Below are 14,520 nucleotides of genomic sequence, written 5' to 3'. Positions count from 1 at the left end.
TCCCCCCCCCCCCCCCCCCCCATTAATTGCTTTATCAACTCTGCCACCCTCCTGTGTCTGAACTGCAAAAGCTGTTCTCCCTTCTCAGCCTGCAGTGTAAATAGTGGCTGATCAGCAAGCACAGCTTCACCAGGGCACAGCAATCTCCTGAGCGTCAGCTGATGTGTGTGACATGAAGTTCCATGGATTATCTGAGCACACAAGAAGTGTCTGCATATTCCCAGCTCACCTCATTTCACCTGAAGCTGCTTGTGAAGAGGCCTTGCAGCTTGCATGCAAATTGTTCCGCTGCAGCCCACTATGGCTTATGTGCCCCACGTCCCCAGTGCTCGTCACCACCATGGCTAATGTGCCCCACGTCCCCAGTGCTAGTCACCACCACGGCCCATGTGCCCCACGTCCCCAGTGCTAGCCACCACCATGGCCCATGTGCCCCACGTCCCCAGTGCTCGTCACCACCACGGCCCATGTGCCCCACGTCCCCAGTGCTAGTCACCACCATGGCTAATGTGCCCCACGTCCCCAGTGCTAGTCACCACCATGGCTAATGTGCCCCACGTCCCCAGTGCTAGTCACCACCATGGCCAATGTGCCCCACGTCCCCAGTGCTAGTCACCACCATGGCTAATGTGCCCCACGTCCCCCAGTGCTAATGTGCCCCACGTCCCCAGTGCTAGTCACCACCATGGCCAATGTGCCCCACGTCCCCAGTGCTAGTCACCACCATGGCTTATGTGCCCCACGTCCCCAGTGCTAGTCACCACCATGGCCCGTGTGCCCCACGTCCCCAGTGCTCGTCACCACCATGGCCCATGTGCCCCACGTCCCCAGTGCTCGTCACCGCCATGGCCCATGTGCCCCACGTCCCCAGTGCTAGTTACCACCACGGCCCATGTGCCCCACGTCCCCAGTGCTAGTCACCACCATGGCTAATGTGCCCCAAGTCCCCAGTGCTCGTCACCACCATGGCTAATGTGCCCCACGTCCCCAGTGCTCGTCACCACCATGGCCCGTGTGCCCCACATCCCCAGTGCTAGTCACCGCCATGGTCCGTGTGCCCCACATCCCCAGTGCTCGTCACCGCCATGGCCCATGTGCCCCACATCCCCAGTGCTTGTCACCGCCATGGCCCATGTGCCCCACATCCCCAGTGCTTGTCACCGCCATGGCCCATGTGCCCCACGTCCCCAGTGCTAGTCACCACCACGGCCCATGTGCCCCACGTCCCCAGTGCTCGTCACCACCATGGCCCATGTGCCCCACATCCCCAGTGCTCGTCACCGCCATGGCCCATGTGCCCCACGTCCCCAGTGCTAGTCACCCTCACGGCCCATGTGCCCCACGTCCCCAGTGCTAGTCACCACCACGGCCCATGTGCCCCACATCCCCAGTGCTAGTCACCACCATGGCTAGTGTGCCCCACGTCCCCAGTGCTCGTCACCACCATGGCCCGTGTGCCCCACATCCCCAGTGCTAGTCACCGCCATGGTCCGTGTGCCCCACATCCCCAGTGCTCGTCACCGCCATGGCCCGTGTGCCCCACATCCCCAGTGGTCATCACCGCCATGGCCCGTGTGCCCTACATCCCCAGTGCTAGTCACCACCATGGCCCGTGTGCCCCACATCCCCAGTGCTCGTCACCACCATGGCCCCAGTGCTAGTCACCACCATGGCTAATGTGCTCCACATCCCCAGTGCTCGTCACTGCCATGGCTCGTGTGCCCCACGTCCCCAGTGCTCGTCACCGCCATGGCTCGTGTGCCCCACGTCCCCAGTGCTCGTCACCGCTATGGTTTTCAACACATTCGTAGAAAAAGGGGGATCCTTACCACTCTGTACGTTTCGTGGCTTGGCTCCAAGATACGCCAGGTTGACATTTGCTTTCCTGCCATCAATGATTGGATTGGGGTCTTTGCAAGCTCGGTCGGCTGCCGCCCGGTCAGTCATGGTCACCTGCAACAAACAACATATTGACTGAGATGTGGAAGCAGCTGCAATACAATTCAAGGGGAAACGCCATCCACCTAGGGGCCACTGCTACAGCTCAAGCACCCAACACACTGCCCTGCTCTGGGGAGGTCACCACACCGCGACCAACATGAAGCACCATATGGAGGTCACCACACCTCGGCCAACATGAAGGGCTCCAGAACCGATGTTCTGTAGCTCGATTAAGACGAGCTACTTTAAATATCTCACCTGAAATCTAAAAAGGAGGCAACAACCTACTATTGAAACCATCCCTTCATGGCTGAGGGGAGGCAGCATGCTATAAATGATTAGTGCCAACATATTACACGGCGCTTTGTCAAAATAGGTTCATAAGCAATACTTGGGATTAATAATGATAAAGAGAAATAGGGTAGATGGAGCGGCCTACAGCCTCTGCTCTTGTCATTCTCCCAACATGCCTCACTTGGCATAGTCACATGATCTGGAGTCAAGGCTGAACTTTTTTCTTTGATTTAAATGCATAAACAGGTACATTGAGAGACAGCAGTACAGCGTCTCTAGTTAACAGTTAGTTCCCAGCAAGTGGTTTACTTTAAAGCAAACCTGTTAGATACTTACCCAAGTAGATGGAAGGCTCTGGATCCCATAGAGACTTCCTGGTGCTCGCCACGTCCCATCATTCCTGCACTGTAAATCCTGTTGTATGCAGCCCGCTGGGTCTCCAGTATTTCACAGGCAGCCTTTGGAAATACAGGCTTCTTACTAAGTACTTCCAAGGGCTGCCTGAGAAACAGGACTAACGCATCCGTACGGCATGTGCACAAGTCCAGACTGGCTGCCCCCAACATGGCAAAGAGCTATGCGCCCTAGCAGGTTATATACCTTGAACAGAGGACAGCGCAGCGCCTAACCTGAAGTGAATTTCCTCACATCATGGTCCCTGGAGGCCCCTTTTACACTTGCAGGTAATTCCTGTGTTGGGTTACACTATTTTACCACAAGGGGCTGCAAAAGCAATGAAAATCTATGGAGACTTTTAGGGCCTGAGCCCACTAACGCAGTTGTGGACAGTTGTGTCCGCTTTTCAGAAACACATCAGTGTTACGGATGCTGAAAAGTGGACACAGCTGCGTACAACTGCGTTAGTGGGCTCAGGCCCTTACACTTATTGCGGTCTGTTGTGGTGCAGCGAAAGTATCCAAGCCAACACAAGGGCAGCAGCGCGTTACCGCAAGCACCGCATGAAATGCACAGTGCTTCGGGTAACGAAGTCTATGGGCGATGTACATCAGGGAGTACATCACTGAGCGAGGGGGTGCTATGCATATGACTGATGCAGGGTCATACGATTGTTGAAGGAGTACCACATACCCACCGGAACACCAAAAAAGAAGTAAAACTGGCCTTAAAGTTAAGGTCCGAGCAGCTTTATGAAAAAAAAAAAAAAAAAAAAAAAAAAAAAAAAAAGCAGAGGAGCATTTCCTTTTAAAACAACGCAGATTGCCTGGCAGACCTGCTGATTCTCCGCCTTGAACACTTTTAGCCAAAGACCCTGAACAAGAATGCAGCAGATCAGACTGTTGACTGTAGTCTGACTGGATTTGCTGCATGCTTGTTTCAGGTGTGTGATTCAGATATTACCGATGCATAAAAAAAATAAAAAAAAATAAAAAAAAGTAGAGCCAAACTATGTGCATGGTTTAAAACGAAATATGGCAGCCTCCATGTACCTCTCACTTCAGGGGTCCTTTAAATGATTTAATGGCCAGTCTAAATGTATAATTTTCCTAAGCCGTGGACATTTGCTGCATATTTATAGGTGGGCACACACGTCAGATAAAAGTCTTTGGAAAATGAAAGATCACAGACCAATTTTACCCCCTTCCATGTAGTATGAGAGCCATACTCTACACAGTCTATTCTATGAAGCTGAACTCCCCATCAGATAAATTCTTTGCAAGATGCTGCACACACAGATGCTGTACACATGCAACAGATCAGTATCTGCAAAAGATCTGTTCCTGCAAAATGCATTCATAGTCTATGATATCTGCAGACCTCATACACACCTTGTTTAACGGACAATTATCTGTAGATCAGATCCACCAGGTTGGATCTTCAGATCGGCAGATAATTGGCTGATCTGCAGATGAATGTCCATTAAACAAGGTGTGTATGATGATCTGCAGATATCATAGACTATGAATACATTTTGCAGGAACGGATCTTTTGCAGGAACAGATCTTTTGCAGATACTGATCTGTTGCATGTGTACAGCATCTTTGTGTGCAGCATCTTGGAAAGATTTCTGTCTGATGGGGAGTTCAGCTCCATAGAATAGACTGTGTAGAGTATGGCTCTCATACTACATGAAAGGGGGTAAAATTGGTCTGTGATCTTTCATTTTCCAAAGACTTTTATCTGACGTGTGTACGCACCTTAAGAGATCTCCAGAGGGCAAGACCTCATTGGGAACATGACAAGAGGCTAGGGTGTGTATACACGCACAAACTGCACCCGTGTCATTGAATAATCTTTTAGTCGGGTGTTACATCTATCGGCTTGGCGGCAGATCGTCCATCCGATATTTATTATCGTATTGAATGAAAATTGGTGCTGCGAAGAACATGCCCGATCGACAATACACCTAATTTTAAGCAGAAATTGGTTGCATGTATCGATCAAGCATGCTGCAAGATGCCGGGCTGTCGTGGTCAATCAGCTGCATTCACCACAGGCTCAGGGCACATGCAACCCACATGGAGTAACATGGGCGCATAGGACATCACACACACATCCACGCTGGCAACCACGTGGGACGTGTGTATGTATGGGGATTGCAGACCAAGCCTGCGGTGGACACAAATATACTGCACTGAGGGGGGCACATTTTACATGGGGGGGGGGGGGGGGGGGAAGACAGTGCGGTAGGCAGCGGATGCAGCATCACAAGGCCGATTCCCCAGAGATTTCATGCCTAAATCAGGAATCGGTCTGCGGTGTATGGGCAGCTGACGGATCGCTCTCCAATCAGAGGGAGATCTGTCTCTTGGTAGATCTGCCCATGATGTATGGGCATCATTAGAAAGTAAAAACTGAACAACAATCATTTGATGAAAATGCCCTTTTGTTTGAGCACTCTACTGTAAGGGCCCATTTACACTAGAGCGTTTTGCCACAATTTTGGCAACACTCAAACGCTAGCGCTTTTTAGAAGCGCTAGTGTAATAAAACCCTATGGGCCCGTTCTTACTAGGGCGATTTGCGGCTAGTGTAATAAAACCCTATGGGCCCGTTCTTACTTGGGCAATTTGCGGCTAGTGTAATAAAACCCTATAGGCCTGTTCTTACTTGGACGATTTGCGCCAATCGCCGCAAAACGCAAATGCGTCGCCTGCACCATTTTCAGGCGATTTCCCAGCGATCACGTTTCAGCGCTATAGAAGCACTAAACGCAATCACGGAAAAAAATCACTGCAGTGTTCAGTGATTTTTCCGCATGAAATCACTCCTGCAAAACGCCGACAAAAAACGTTGGGTTTTGCAAACGCAAGTGTGAATGGGCCCTGAAGGTTCAATGTTGGGATCATTAAATCTGACAGTGTCCCCGCTGTTCACACTGTACATGGTGCGTTATCGCCATTGTCTGTGCCATTACTTCATACACCATTTGTACAGCACCAGAGAAGCAGGTCAAGGCTACATAATTCAACAATCCTTTCAAAAAGCGATGAAAACAGTGGTGTAGTTTTATCTAAGGATACATATATTAAAAGAAAAAAACCAAAAACCCTCAGAATGGTCATCTGTTTCATGCAATTGGCCGTCTTGCTTTCCCAGATGACAGCACAGCGCGAGGTCGTAGCTTCTCTGTATCGGTCAGTGAAGCAGTGAGCTGGCAGCAATGCCACATTCTCTGTACGGGGCTGGGACTTCCAGCCTGTGAACTGAAATGGCCTCCAGACATATTAGCATGCGGGCCAAGTCCAGTGAATGGGAGCCAGGTTGCTTTGCGGTAAGGGACTCTTTCACACGGAAGGGGGGTACTAAAGACGGCTATAGATCACTTGATGTACGATGGACCGCTAGACCGATTCCTCTCTGATCCAATCGGATGAGAGAGATCTATTGCCTGGCAACACACTGCACACCAATTTCCAACAGATTCCAGCATAAAGTCAATGGAAGTTGTCCTGCGGATTCTGCTTGCTGGGCCACCACACAAGTGCATCTGTGTGCCCTCCATGCCCACCTCTCCACGGGCACGACTCCTGGCTTCCCCCCGATGTCAGCGGTGATATCACATGACCCGTGTCACATGGTACAGGTGCCCTTAGCGACAGGGCATTGGAGTAGGCCAGGAGTCATGCTAGTAGAGAGGGGAGGCTTTAAAGGACAACTGAAGGAGAGCTATATGGAGACTGCCATGTTGATTTCCTTTTAAGCAATACCAGTTGCCTGGCAGCCCTGATGATCCTCTGCCTCTAATACTATTAGCCATAGGCCCTGAAAAAGCATGCAGCAGATCAGAGGTTTGACATTGTCAGATCTGCTTGTTCTGGTGTTATTCAGACACTACTGCAGCCAAATAGATCAGCAGGGCTGCCAGGCAACTGGTATGGTTTAAAAAGGAAAATTAATATGGCAGCCTCCATATTCTTCTCACTTCAGTTTTCCTTTAAAAACACAGCACAGGCAGGGACATTTTACACTTGAGTGGACACTGCCTGGGGGTCCATTGGTCATTGCGACACAGACATCGTTGTCGCACACATGATGTAGCCCTTGTGACCGAGATTTTTCCAACATTGCCAATTGATCCATTTGACTGATTTCAGCGGGGAAAAACAATTGATCAACAGATTGGTTGGCGGCCATATTGCAGCACCATTTCTTTTCCAATCAATAAAATGATACCTTAATGCTGGCAACACACGATACAATTTTCCATCCGATCAACGGGAAATCGGCCATTATTTCCGATATGTCCAATCGGTTTAAGATTGAGAAAGGAAAAGATCAAAAAATCAATTCTTTTATTGATCTGGAGCAGTTTGGACATTAACACGCACTACACCTTCCTGTCAGATTACCCATCGATTTGACAGAGAATTGCATCGTGTGTTCCCAGCATTACTGTCCCTCAGAGGGGATCAAAATCTTATCCCTATCATAGTAATTTGTCCATCGTAGCCGAATAAGGCAAATCTAGGGAAAAGCATGCATGCATGCATGCATGCATGCATGCATGCATGTATATGGGAGGAAATCAGAGCGCCCAGAAAAAAAGCCAAGCAAACAGTGAGAACATACAAACTCCATGCAGCGATTCAAACAGGGGAACCAACATTGCAAGGCACAATACAGACAAGACCATCATAGATTTCACAGACCTTCTCAATTGGAAAATATACAAAGTGTTTTGAGGGTCAGAGACCACAATACAGAGCTTGTGTACAGGAGTTTTCCAGAGAACAGCAGAATCTAGAGAAACGATTGCGTCACACAACAGGCGGTGCATGTTCAGCCGGCACACAATGACCACAGCAGTACGGCCCTTTTCTGTGACAGACGCTGGCTTTTACAAATTTTAACAAAAACCCACCAGGTATTAAAGGACCAATGCAGTGAAAAAAGTAGGCAGTAAAAATCTGACAGAACAGACAGGTTTTGAACTAGTCCATCGACTTATAGGGGATTTTCAGGGGTTTTTTTTTGTTTTGTTTCCAAAAGCATTCCCTGAATGGCAGGTGCTAAGTCTAACTGCCAAAATAGTAAGATACCAGCCACCCTCCCTACTCACTAGCATACCATTTTGGCAGTTAGATTTAGCAACTAGTTCAAGAAAAGCTTTTAAAAACAAAGAAAAAAAAAAATGATAACCCTCCATGAGGAGATGACTAGCTCAAAACATGTCATTTTAACGACTTCCTCCCCCCCCCCCCCACCCCCCACCCCCCACACACACACACTGGAATGGTCCTTTAATGCAGCCTGGATACTTGTTGGAAAGGTTTCCTTTGCTTCCTGACCGGGAGAATTGGAAAGACTCACCTGACAGTTAATGGTGACAAATGCCCCAATTGGTTAATTATTCACAAACCACTATTTTACGACAACCATGAGATTCTGAGATCGGTTCACCTGCCAATAAAGTATTACTGCTGTTTTTTTGTCAAAACAAGCGTGGCCAAGTCCCCACTCCGATCTCTGGACATGTACAGCTGAGCCCAGGAGGAAGTTAGAGTCACCAAAACAGAAGTTTAGGTTGGGGGAGGGGGGGGTTGAAGTTTTTTTTTTTTCACTGATCTGAAGAAGCAGGCAAGCACCCACAAAACGCGTTGTCAATTTTATGTGCTCAAATAAAATACCTTATTTTGATAAAGTGGTCCAAATCCTTTGAGAGGTAAGATTAGCTCTATGTTTATAAGGATTAACAGCTTATTAGCCTATCATGCATTGGGCGCCTCCACATCTGTTTTTTTTTTTAGCGGAGGAAAGAGCGGCAGCAAACTTAAAAAGAGGGTCCAAGCCAGTTGTGGTGGGGGTCGAGGAGGAGGTGGGAAAGATCTGGAGGATGCAGGACTTCCCACGTAAGTAAAGAAGGTCAGCTTAGCGGACCAGAAGGGCCGGTACACACTGCTGTGCTTAAAACAAAAAAAAAAAAAAAAAAACACACATGCTTTTTTTAATGCAAGGTCTTTTGAAAAATCATGAAAACCGCAAAGACCTGTACACACTGGTGCAATGCGTCTTTTCTATTTTCATGAAGACTTTGCGATTTAAAAAATCATATAAGACTATAAAAAACGCAGCGCAAGCCCAGCAGTGTGTACAGGCCCTAACAGAGGTGAAAAGATCCCATGTTAATCAAAAGGATCTGTCACAAAGCTCTGGCCAAATTGATCCGTTCAGCAGCGATTCTTCTTGATCGTTGGATGCGCTGCATTGACTGCGTGGAACAGAGGGACACAGGAAGAAAACTGATTAGTCACATGCTTATTTCTGGTGTAATTCAGACAATACTGCAGCCAAATAGATCAGCAGGGCTGCCAGGCAACTGGTATTGTTTAAACAGGAAATATTCTTCTCACTTCAGTTGCCCTTTATGAAAAACATCTAGTGTGGTTATTTTTTTTTGATGAGCACAAAACCTCATTAGGATCGGGCTTCTCTCAAACCTTCACTGGACAGGACAATAGACGGACAACGTATACAGACTGTTCTGCTTTGCGTTTCTCAGTTTAAACGGGCTTAATCGGGAGTGCTCAAGTCTTACGCTGCACGCTTACAGAGCCTGGAATCTGGCAACCAGAGGCAAGCAATGGACTCCCATCATTACACCTGTCCATCTGCCACAGCTCACACAATAGTAACAGTCCTCCCATGCCAACCACTCATAACGCACGTGTGCTACCGGCCAAAACGCCATGTTCCAACGCGGAGAGTGGCAAATGGAAAAACTAACTAGAGGACACGCCCAGAGTTTTGTGAGTGATATGGAGGCAGCCATATTTACTTCCTTTTAAACAATACCAGATGCCTGGCCATCCCTGCCATTCTCTTAGGCTGCAGTTGTGTGAACTCACCTGAAACAAGCATGCAGCAAACTTCAGCCAGAAACATCTGATCTGTATGCTTGTTCAGGGGCTATGGCAGAGTATCAGCAAGACAGCATGGCAATTTCCATTCATTAAAAGGGAATAAATAGTCACCTTCCATGCCCTTTTCACTTCAAGTGTCCCTAATGGCCCATACTCACAGGCTGCAAAAGTGGCCTGTCGTCAGCACACGTGAGCGTGTGCGCGACAGGCCGGCGACAGCTCGTCGCCAGGTCCCTCCGCATACACACGGCGGAGGGACCTGGCAACTAATGCGGCGGAAGCTGTCGCTGTTGTTCCTCCCCCCGCCGGAAGTTGATGGTATTCCCTGGGTGCTGCTGTCGCTAGTCCGCATACTCATGCGGACTAGCGACAGCTGCGGCGGAGATGGCGACAGCAGCGACGGTTCGGGGTGCGCGCCCGTGCAACGGCTCATACTCACGGGCAACCTGTCGCCGCAACGACATTTGAAGCCTGTGAGTATAGGCCATAAGATCAGGATTATTGGGGGGAGATCTGTGTATATATACATACACACACAGTATATTATATATATATTGCCTCTCCAGGTCCAGATAGTTAACTGCTGCTCAATCTATAGCTGGGGGCCAGCTTACCAGCTTTGTCCCCCTTTGCACACTTTCCCAGGGCAGAGGTGATCAAAGATGCCCGTACACTCATTTTGTAAACTGTCACCTGACATGATCACAAAAGACTACTCGCTATAAAAACAGATGTTACTTCTCTTTCCATTCTGTAGAATGGATTACTCAGAGTACCACATTTTACCTCAATTACAGTTTCAGCATCAGAAACATTTCCTATATGTATATATATGGAGCTACGGCGGGTGCCCTTCATCAGATAAGGTGCAAACAGTCTGCATTTTACCTGATGAAGGGGACTGTCGTGGCCATGAAACAACGGTCATAACTAGGTGTGTACTTCAGCTTTGAAACTACTGGAGTACTAACCTACTTCTGGCCATATTTGCTTGGCACCTTGGTTATGCATATTGAAAGCACCATTCCCCCCAGGACTTCTGATAAACTTTAATCTGGGGTGAGGAGCGATATTACAATGGGCAAATACTACAATATTATTTTGTAAATTTAGTCAAATCATCAATGAATACAATTGCCTTTTTTCCCCACAAAAATTACAAAAATGTAGTCAGTGTTTTTGCCCATTGTAAAGTCTTTTCTCTCCCCAATTTCCATTCTTAAATTTACACCAGGTAGCGATAGGTTAGTACTGGCAGGTAATCTCTGCGGAATGTTCCTTTAACAAGTGTTCTAAAGCCAGTAGAAAATCTCTGGTCTCCCAGAATGCTCAGGGGAGAGAATTCCAAATAAAAACAGCTTAGAACTACCCTTGGTGAGAGGGCCGGGCTACATACCAATGTACAGCTATAGTAAGTGTTTTTGATGCGGAAGCAGGGATATTTCATGTATAAAGTGGGTACCCAGAATAATTTTTCACATGTAAAAAGGAGTTTTAAAGTGGACCTGAACTCTTGCACAGGACAGAAGGAAAACCAAGAAATGCACCCTGTATGTATTTAGAGAGTTTAGCCTGTCTAATTCCCCCTCATGTGTGACTAATCACAAGCTGTAATTTGATCTCTTCCCTGTGTCACATGACTGCCACGGCAGAGATGGCAGATAAGCTAATTTGAAAGCACAGGATGTTAGCCCTTTGTCTGCTTCCATGAATCAGGAAGTAGACGCACTGTGGATTTATTGCAGGATTTCTACCAGCTGTAATAAAGAAATGTTTTTTTGTTTAAAGGTTATTATGCCGTTGTGTATCTTTTAAAGCAGAGAGGACTTTCTGAGTACAGATCCATTCTAACTTCAAAACAACTTTTATTTCCGTGTTTTATCTTTGATTCTCAACTTTCTTTTATTTACAAACAGGCATTCATCCCGGGGGCACAATAAAGAAAAAAAAAGTGAAAGTTGGAGAAGAGTGGCAGCTCCGGCCGTCAGAGAAAACACACAGAGAGGGAACAGGATGTGCCACCAGATCTCTGTATTATTCGGAGGGCTTGGGAGCCCATTCCAGCCGCACTGCCCAGAATAATGAAGTGATGTAACAGCCGGCTCTGCCAGATTGGCCGGCGTTCAGCTGCCTGGGTTCAGAAAGTCACAGCGGGATCCGGCGAAAACTCGTTACTGGAGCCGCGTACTGCGTGATGCGGGGCCAGGGGGTTCCCCAGGAAGACCCTCTGATCAATCAAGAGCACGCTGTACATTACAGAGAAACACAGGAGAAGGCCTTGTTCACATTAGGAGCGTTTGTGTTTTTAAGTGCTGGCGATTTTAGAAATCGCCCTTAAAGAGAACCCGAGGTGGGTTTGAAGAATATTATCTGCATACAGAGGCTGGATCTGCCTATACAGCCCAGCCTCTGTTGCTATCCCAAACCCCCCTAAGGTCCCCCTGCACTCTGCAATCTCTCATAAATCACAGCCACGCTGCTGACAAACAGCTTGTCAGAGCTGGCTGTGTTTATCTCTATAGTGTCAGTCTGCTGCTCTCCCCGCCTCCTGCAGAACTCCGGTCCCCGCCTGCATCCCTTCCCTCCCTTCTGATTGGAAGGAAGGGACGGGGGCAGGGACCGGAGCTATGCAGGAGGCGGTGGAGCAGCTGAGACTGACACTACAGATGTAAACACAGCCTCACAGCACGGCTGTGATTTATGAGGGATTGCAGAGTGCAGGGGGACCTTAGGGGGTTTGGGATAGCAACAGAGGCTGGGCTGTATAGGCAGATCCAGCCTCTGTATGCAGACAACATTCTTTAAACACACCTCGGGTTCTCTTTAAGGCCTCTTGCACACTACATGCGATTCAGATTTGCGGTTTATCAATTTTAACATGTGATTCCGAGCCGCGATGATGGTTACTGCAGGTTACGTTTTTTTCTTTCGATAGCATCCAGGAAAATCGGAATCGCAAATCGGATTTGCAGTGTGCAGGGAGCCTAAAAACGCTTGGGCAATTATTCCCTATGAGAGACATATGAGCGGTTCAATTGCGTTCCGCTTCCAAGAGCGCTGCCTGTACCATTTTCTGAGCGATTTGTCTCAATGGAAGGTATAGGGGAAAAAAAAAAAAAAAGCCTTTGTATAGAGTTTTCCGAGCGCTTTTAAGAATATATTGTATTATTTTCCGGGTCAAAGAGTTCACTTCCTGACTGATGTTGAAGTGAAAAGCTCAATCGCTCATCAAAAGCGCTTAGAAAAGCACCTACACAAAATCATTCAACACTCGGAAAACGCCGGGCATCACTTGGGGAAAAAAAAAAAAAATATATATATATATATAAAATAAATTGCGCACAAAAGTGCTCAGCACTTGCAATTTAGAAAGTGAACAAAGCCTTCAGAACCTTGGCAGGGTTTTAGGACACCGGAGGCGAGAGGGATACGGAGGCTGCCATATTTATTTCCTGTTAAACAATACCAGTTGCCTGGCAGCCCTGCTGATCAATTTGGCTGCAGTTGTGTCTGAATCGCACACCTGGAACAAGCATGTGGATAATCCAGTCAGACTTCAGTCAGAAACACCTGATCTGCTGCATGCTTGTTCAGTGTCTATGGCTAAAAGTATTAGAGGCAGAGGATCAGCAGGACTGCCAGGCAATCTGCATGGTCCATCCATGAGGATGTACTTCATAGAACAGGGCAGCGTTGCAGATGAATTAATCTTCACAGCTTTCCTGCTGAAATCTATATCCATGTGTGGTATGAGTCAATTTGATCTGAGTTTGATTAGAGAGGGATCCATCACTTTGCTATGTTAGATAAAAGTCTATATGCGGGTTTCCTCCGGACACTCCGGTTTCCTCCCGCATCCCAAAACATACAGATAAAAGTAAATTGGCCTCCCCGTAAATTGGCCTTGGACTACGATACATAGATAGGCATGACTATAGTAGAGACTAGATCAGGCATGGGCAAACTTGGCCCTCCAGCTGTTAAGGAACTACAAGTCCCACAATGCATTTGCCTTTATGAGTCATAACTGTGGCTGTCAGACTCCTGCAATGCATTGTGGGACTTGTAATTCCTCAACAGCTGGAGGGCCAAGTTTGCCAATGCCTGGACTAGATTGTGAGCCCCTCTGAGGGACAGTTAGTGACAATATACTCTGTACAGCGCTGCAGAAGATGTCGGCGCTATATAAATACTAAATGATAATAAACAGTGTATGGATCAAGCAACAGACCCACTGGCAACAGCAATTGTGATTCCTGATCTAACAATTATCGGGTAGATACAGATCATTTACCCTGATCTACAAGCGTTTAAACCAAACAAGAAGCGACTGAGAAAAAAAAAAGGACAAACAAAACAAAAAAAAAGGGGAACAGTTTTATAATCACTCCAGTTACTCATTTCATGATCTCACCTACACAAACCGGTGATCTCATCTAAACCCGGGGCTGGAGTCTGTACAAAAATCATCCAAATCAAACCAAACTCCGACTCCAGGTACCCAAATTTGCTCCAACTCCACAGCCCTGCCTAAGCCTCTAACATTCCAGGATCACCCTCCTCACACATAAAAACTCAGACATTATACACGGTGAGGTTCTGATGCAGTTCTCTATAATGCCTGAAGAACAAACATGATGTTTGGAAAGCTTGCAATGAACCATGTACAGCTAGTCATTAAAGGTATCCCCGGAATGAACGCTTGTTGGTGTGAGGTCAGTGTTGATACTGCTATACATGCTCTGATGGTGTCTATAGGTCCGAAACACGTGCTAGACAAAAGTTTATGCACACAAATAAGCAACTTTGCTCTAACATTACCCTGGGAAACAAAAACAAACAAAAACAAAAGTTTGCTTTTAACAACTTTGTCCAAACACACAAATATTCCAAATGACTGTCATCTAAATACTGTGTGCAAAAGCAATTTCATGTTACATACGCACATGCTCTGGAACAAGGG

General features: G+C 47.4%; 1 protein-coding gene across 1 annotated transcript in view; it reads right to left on the bottom strand.

Annotated features, from left to right (window-relative positions):
• Positions 1-14,520, bottom strand: part of RBM38 (RNA binding motif protein 38) — a 66,508-nt gene that overhangs the window by 36,504 nt on the left and 15,484 nt on the right. Inside the window, exon 2 of the mRNA XM_068263906.1 lies at positions 1,830-1,953. Within this exon, the coding sequence (XP_068120007.1) occupies positions 1,830-1,953 (124 nt within the window). The remainder of the gene's footprint in view (positions 1-1,829; positions 1,954-14,520) is intronic.

The sequence above is a fragment of the Hyperolius riggenbachi genome, chromosome 12 (genome assembly GCF_040937935.1).
Source record: "Hyperolius riggenbachi isolate aHypRig1 chromosome 12, aHypRig1.pri, whole genome shotgun sequence".
Lineage (NCBI taxonomy): Eukaryota > Metazoa > Chordata > Amphibia > Anura > Hyperoliidae > Hyperolius > Hyperolius riggenbachi.
This window is presented reverse-complemented; position numbering and strand designations above follow the sequence as displayed.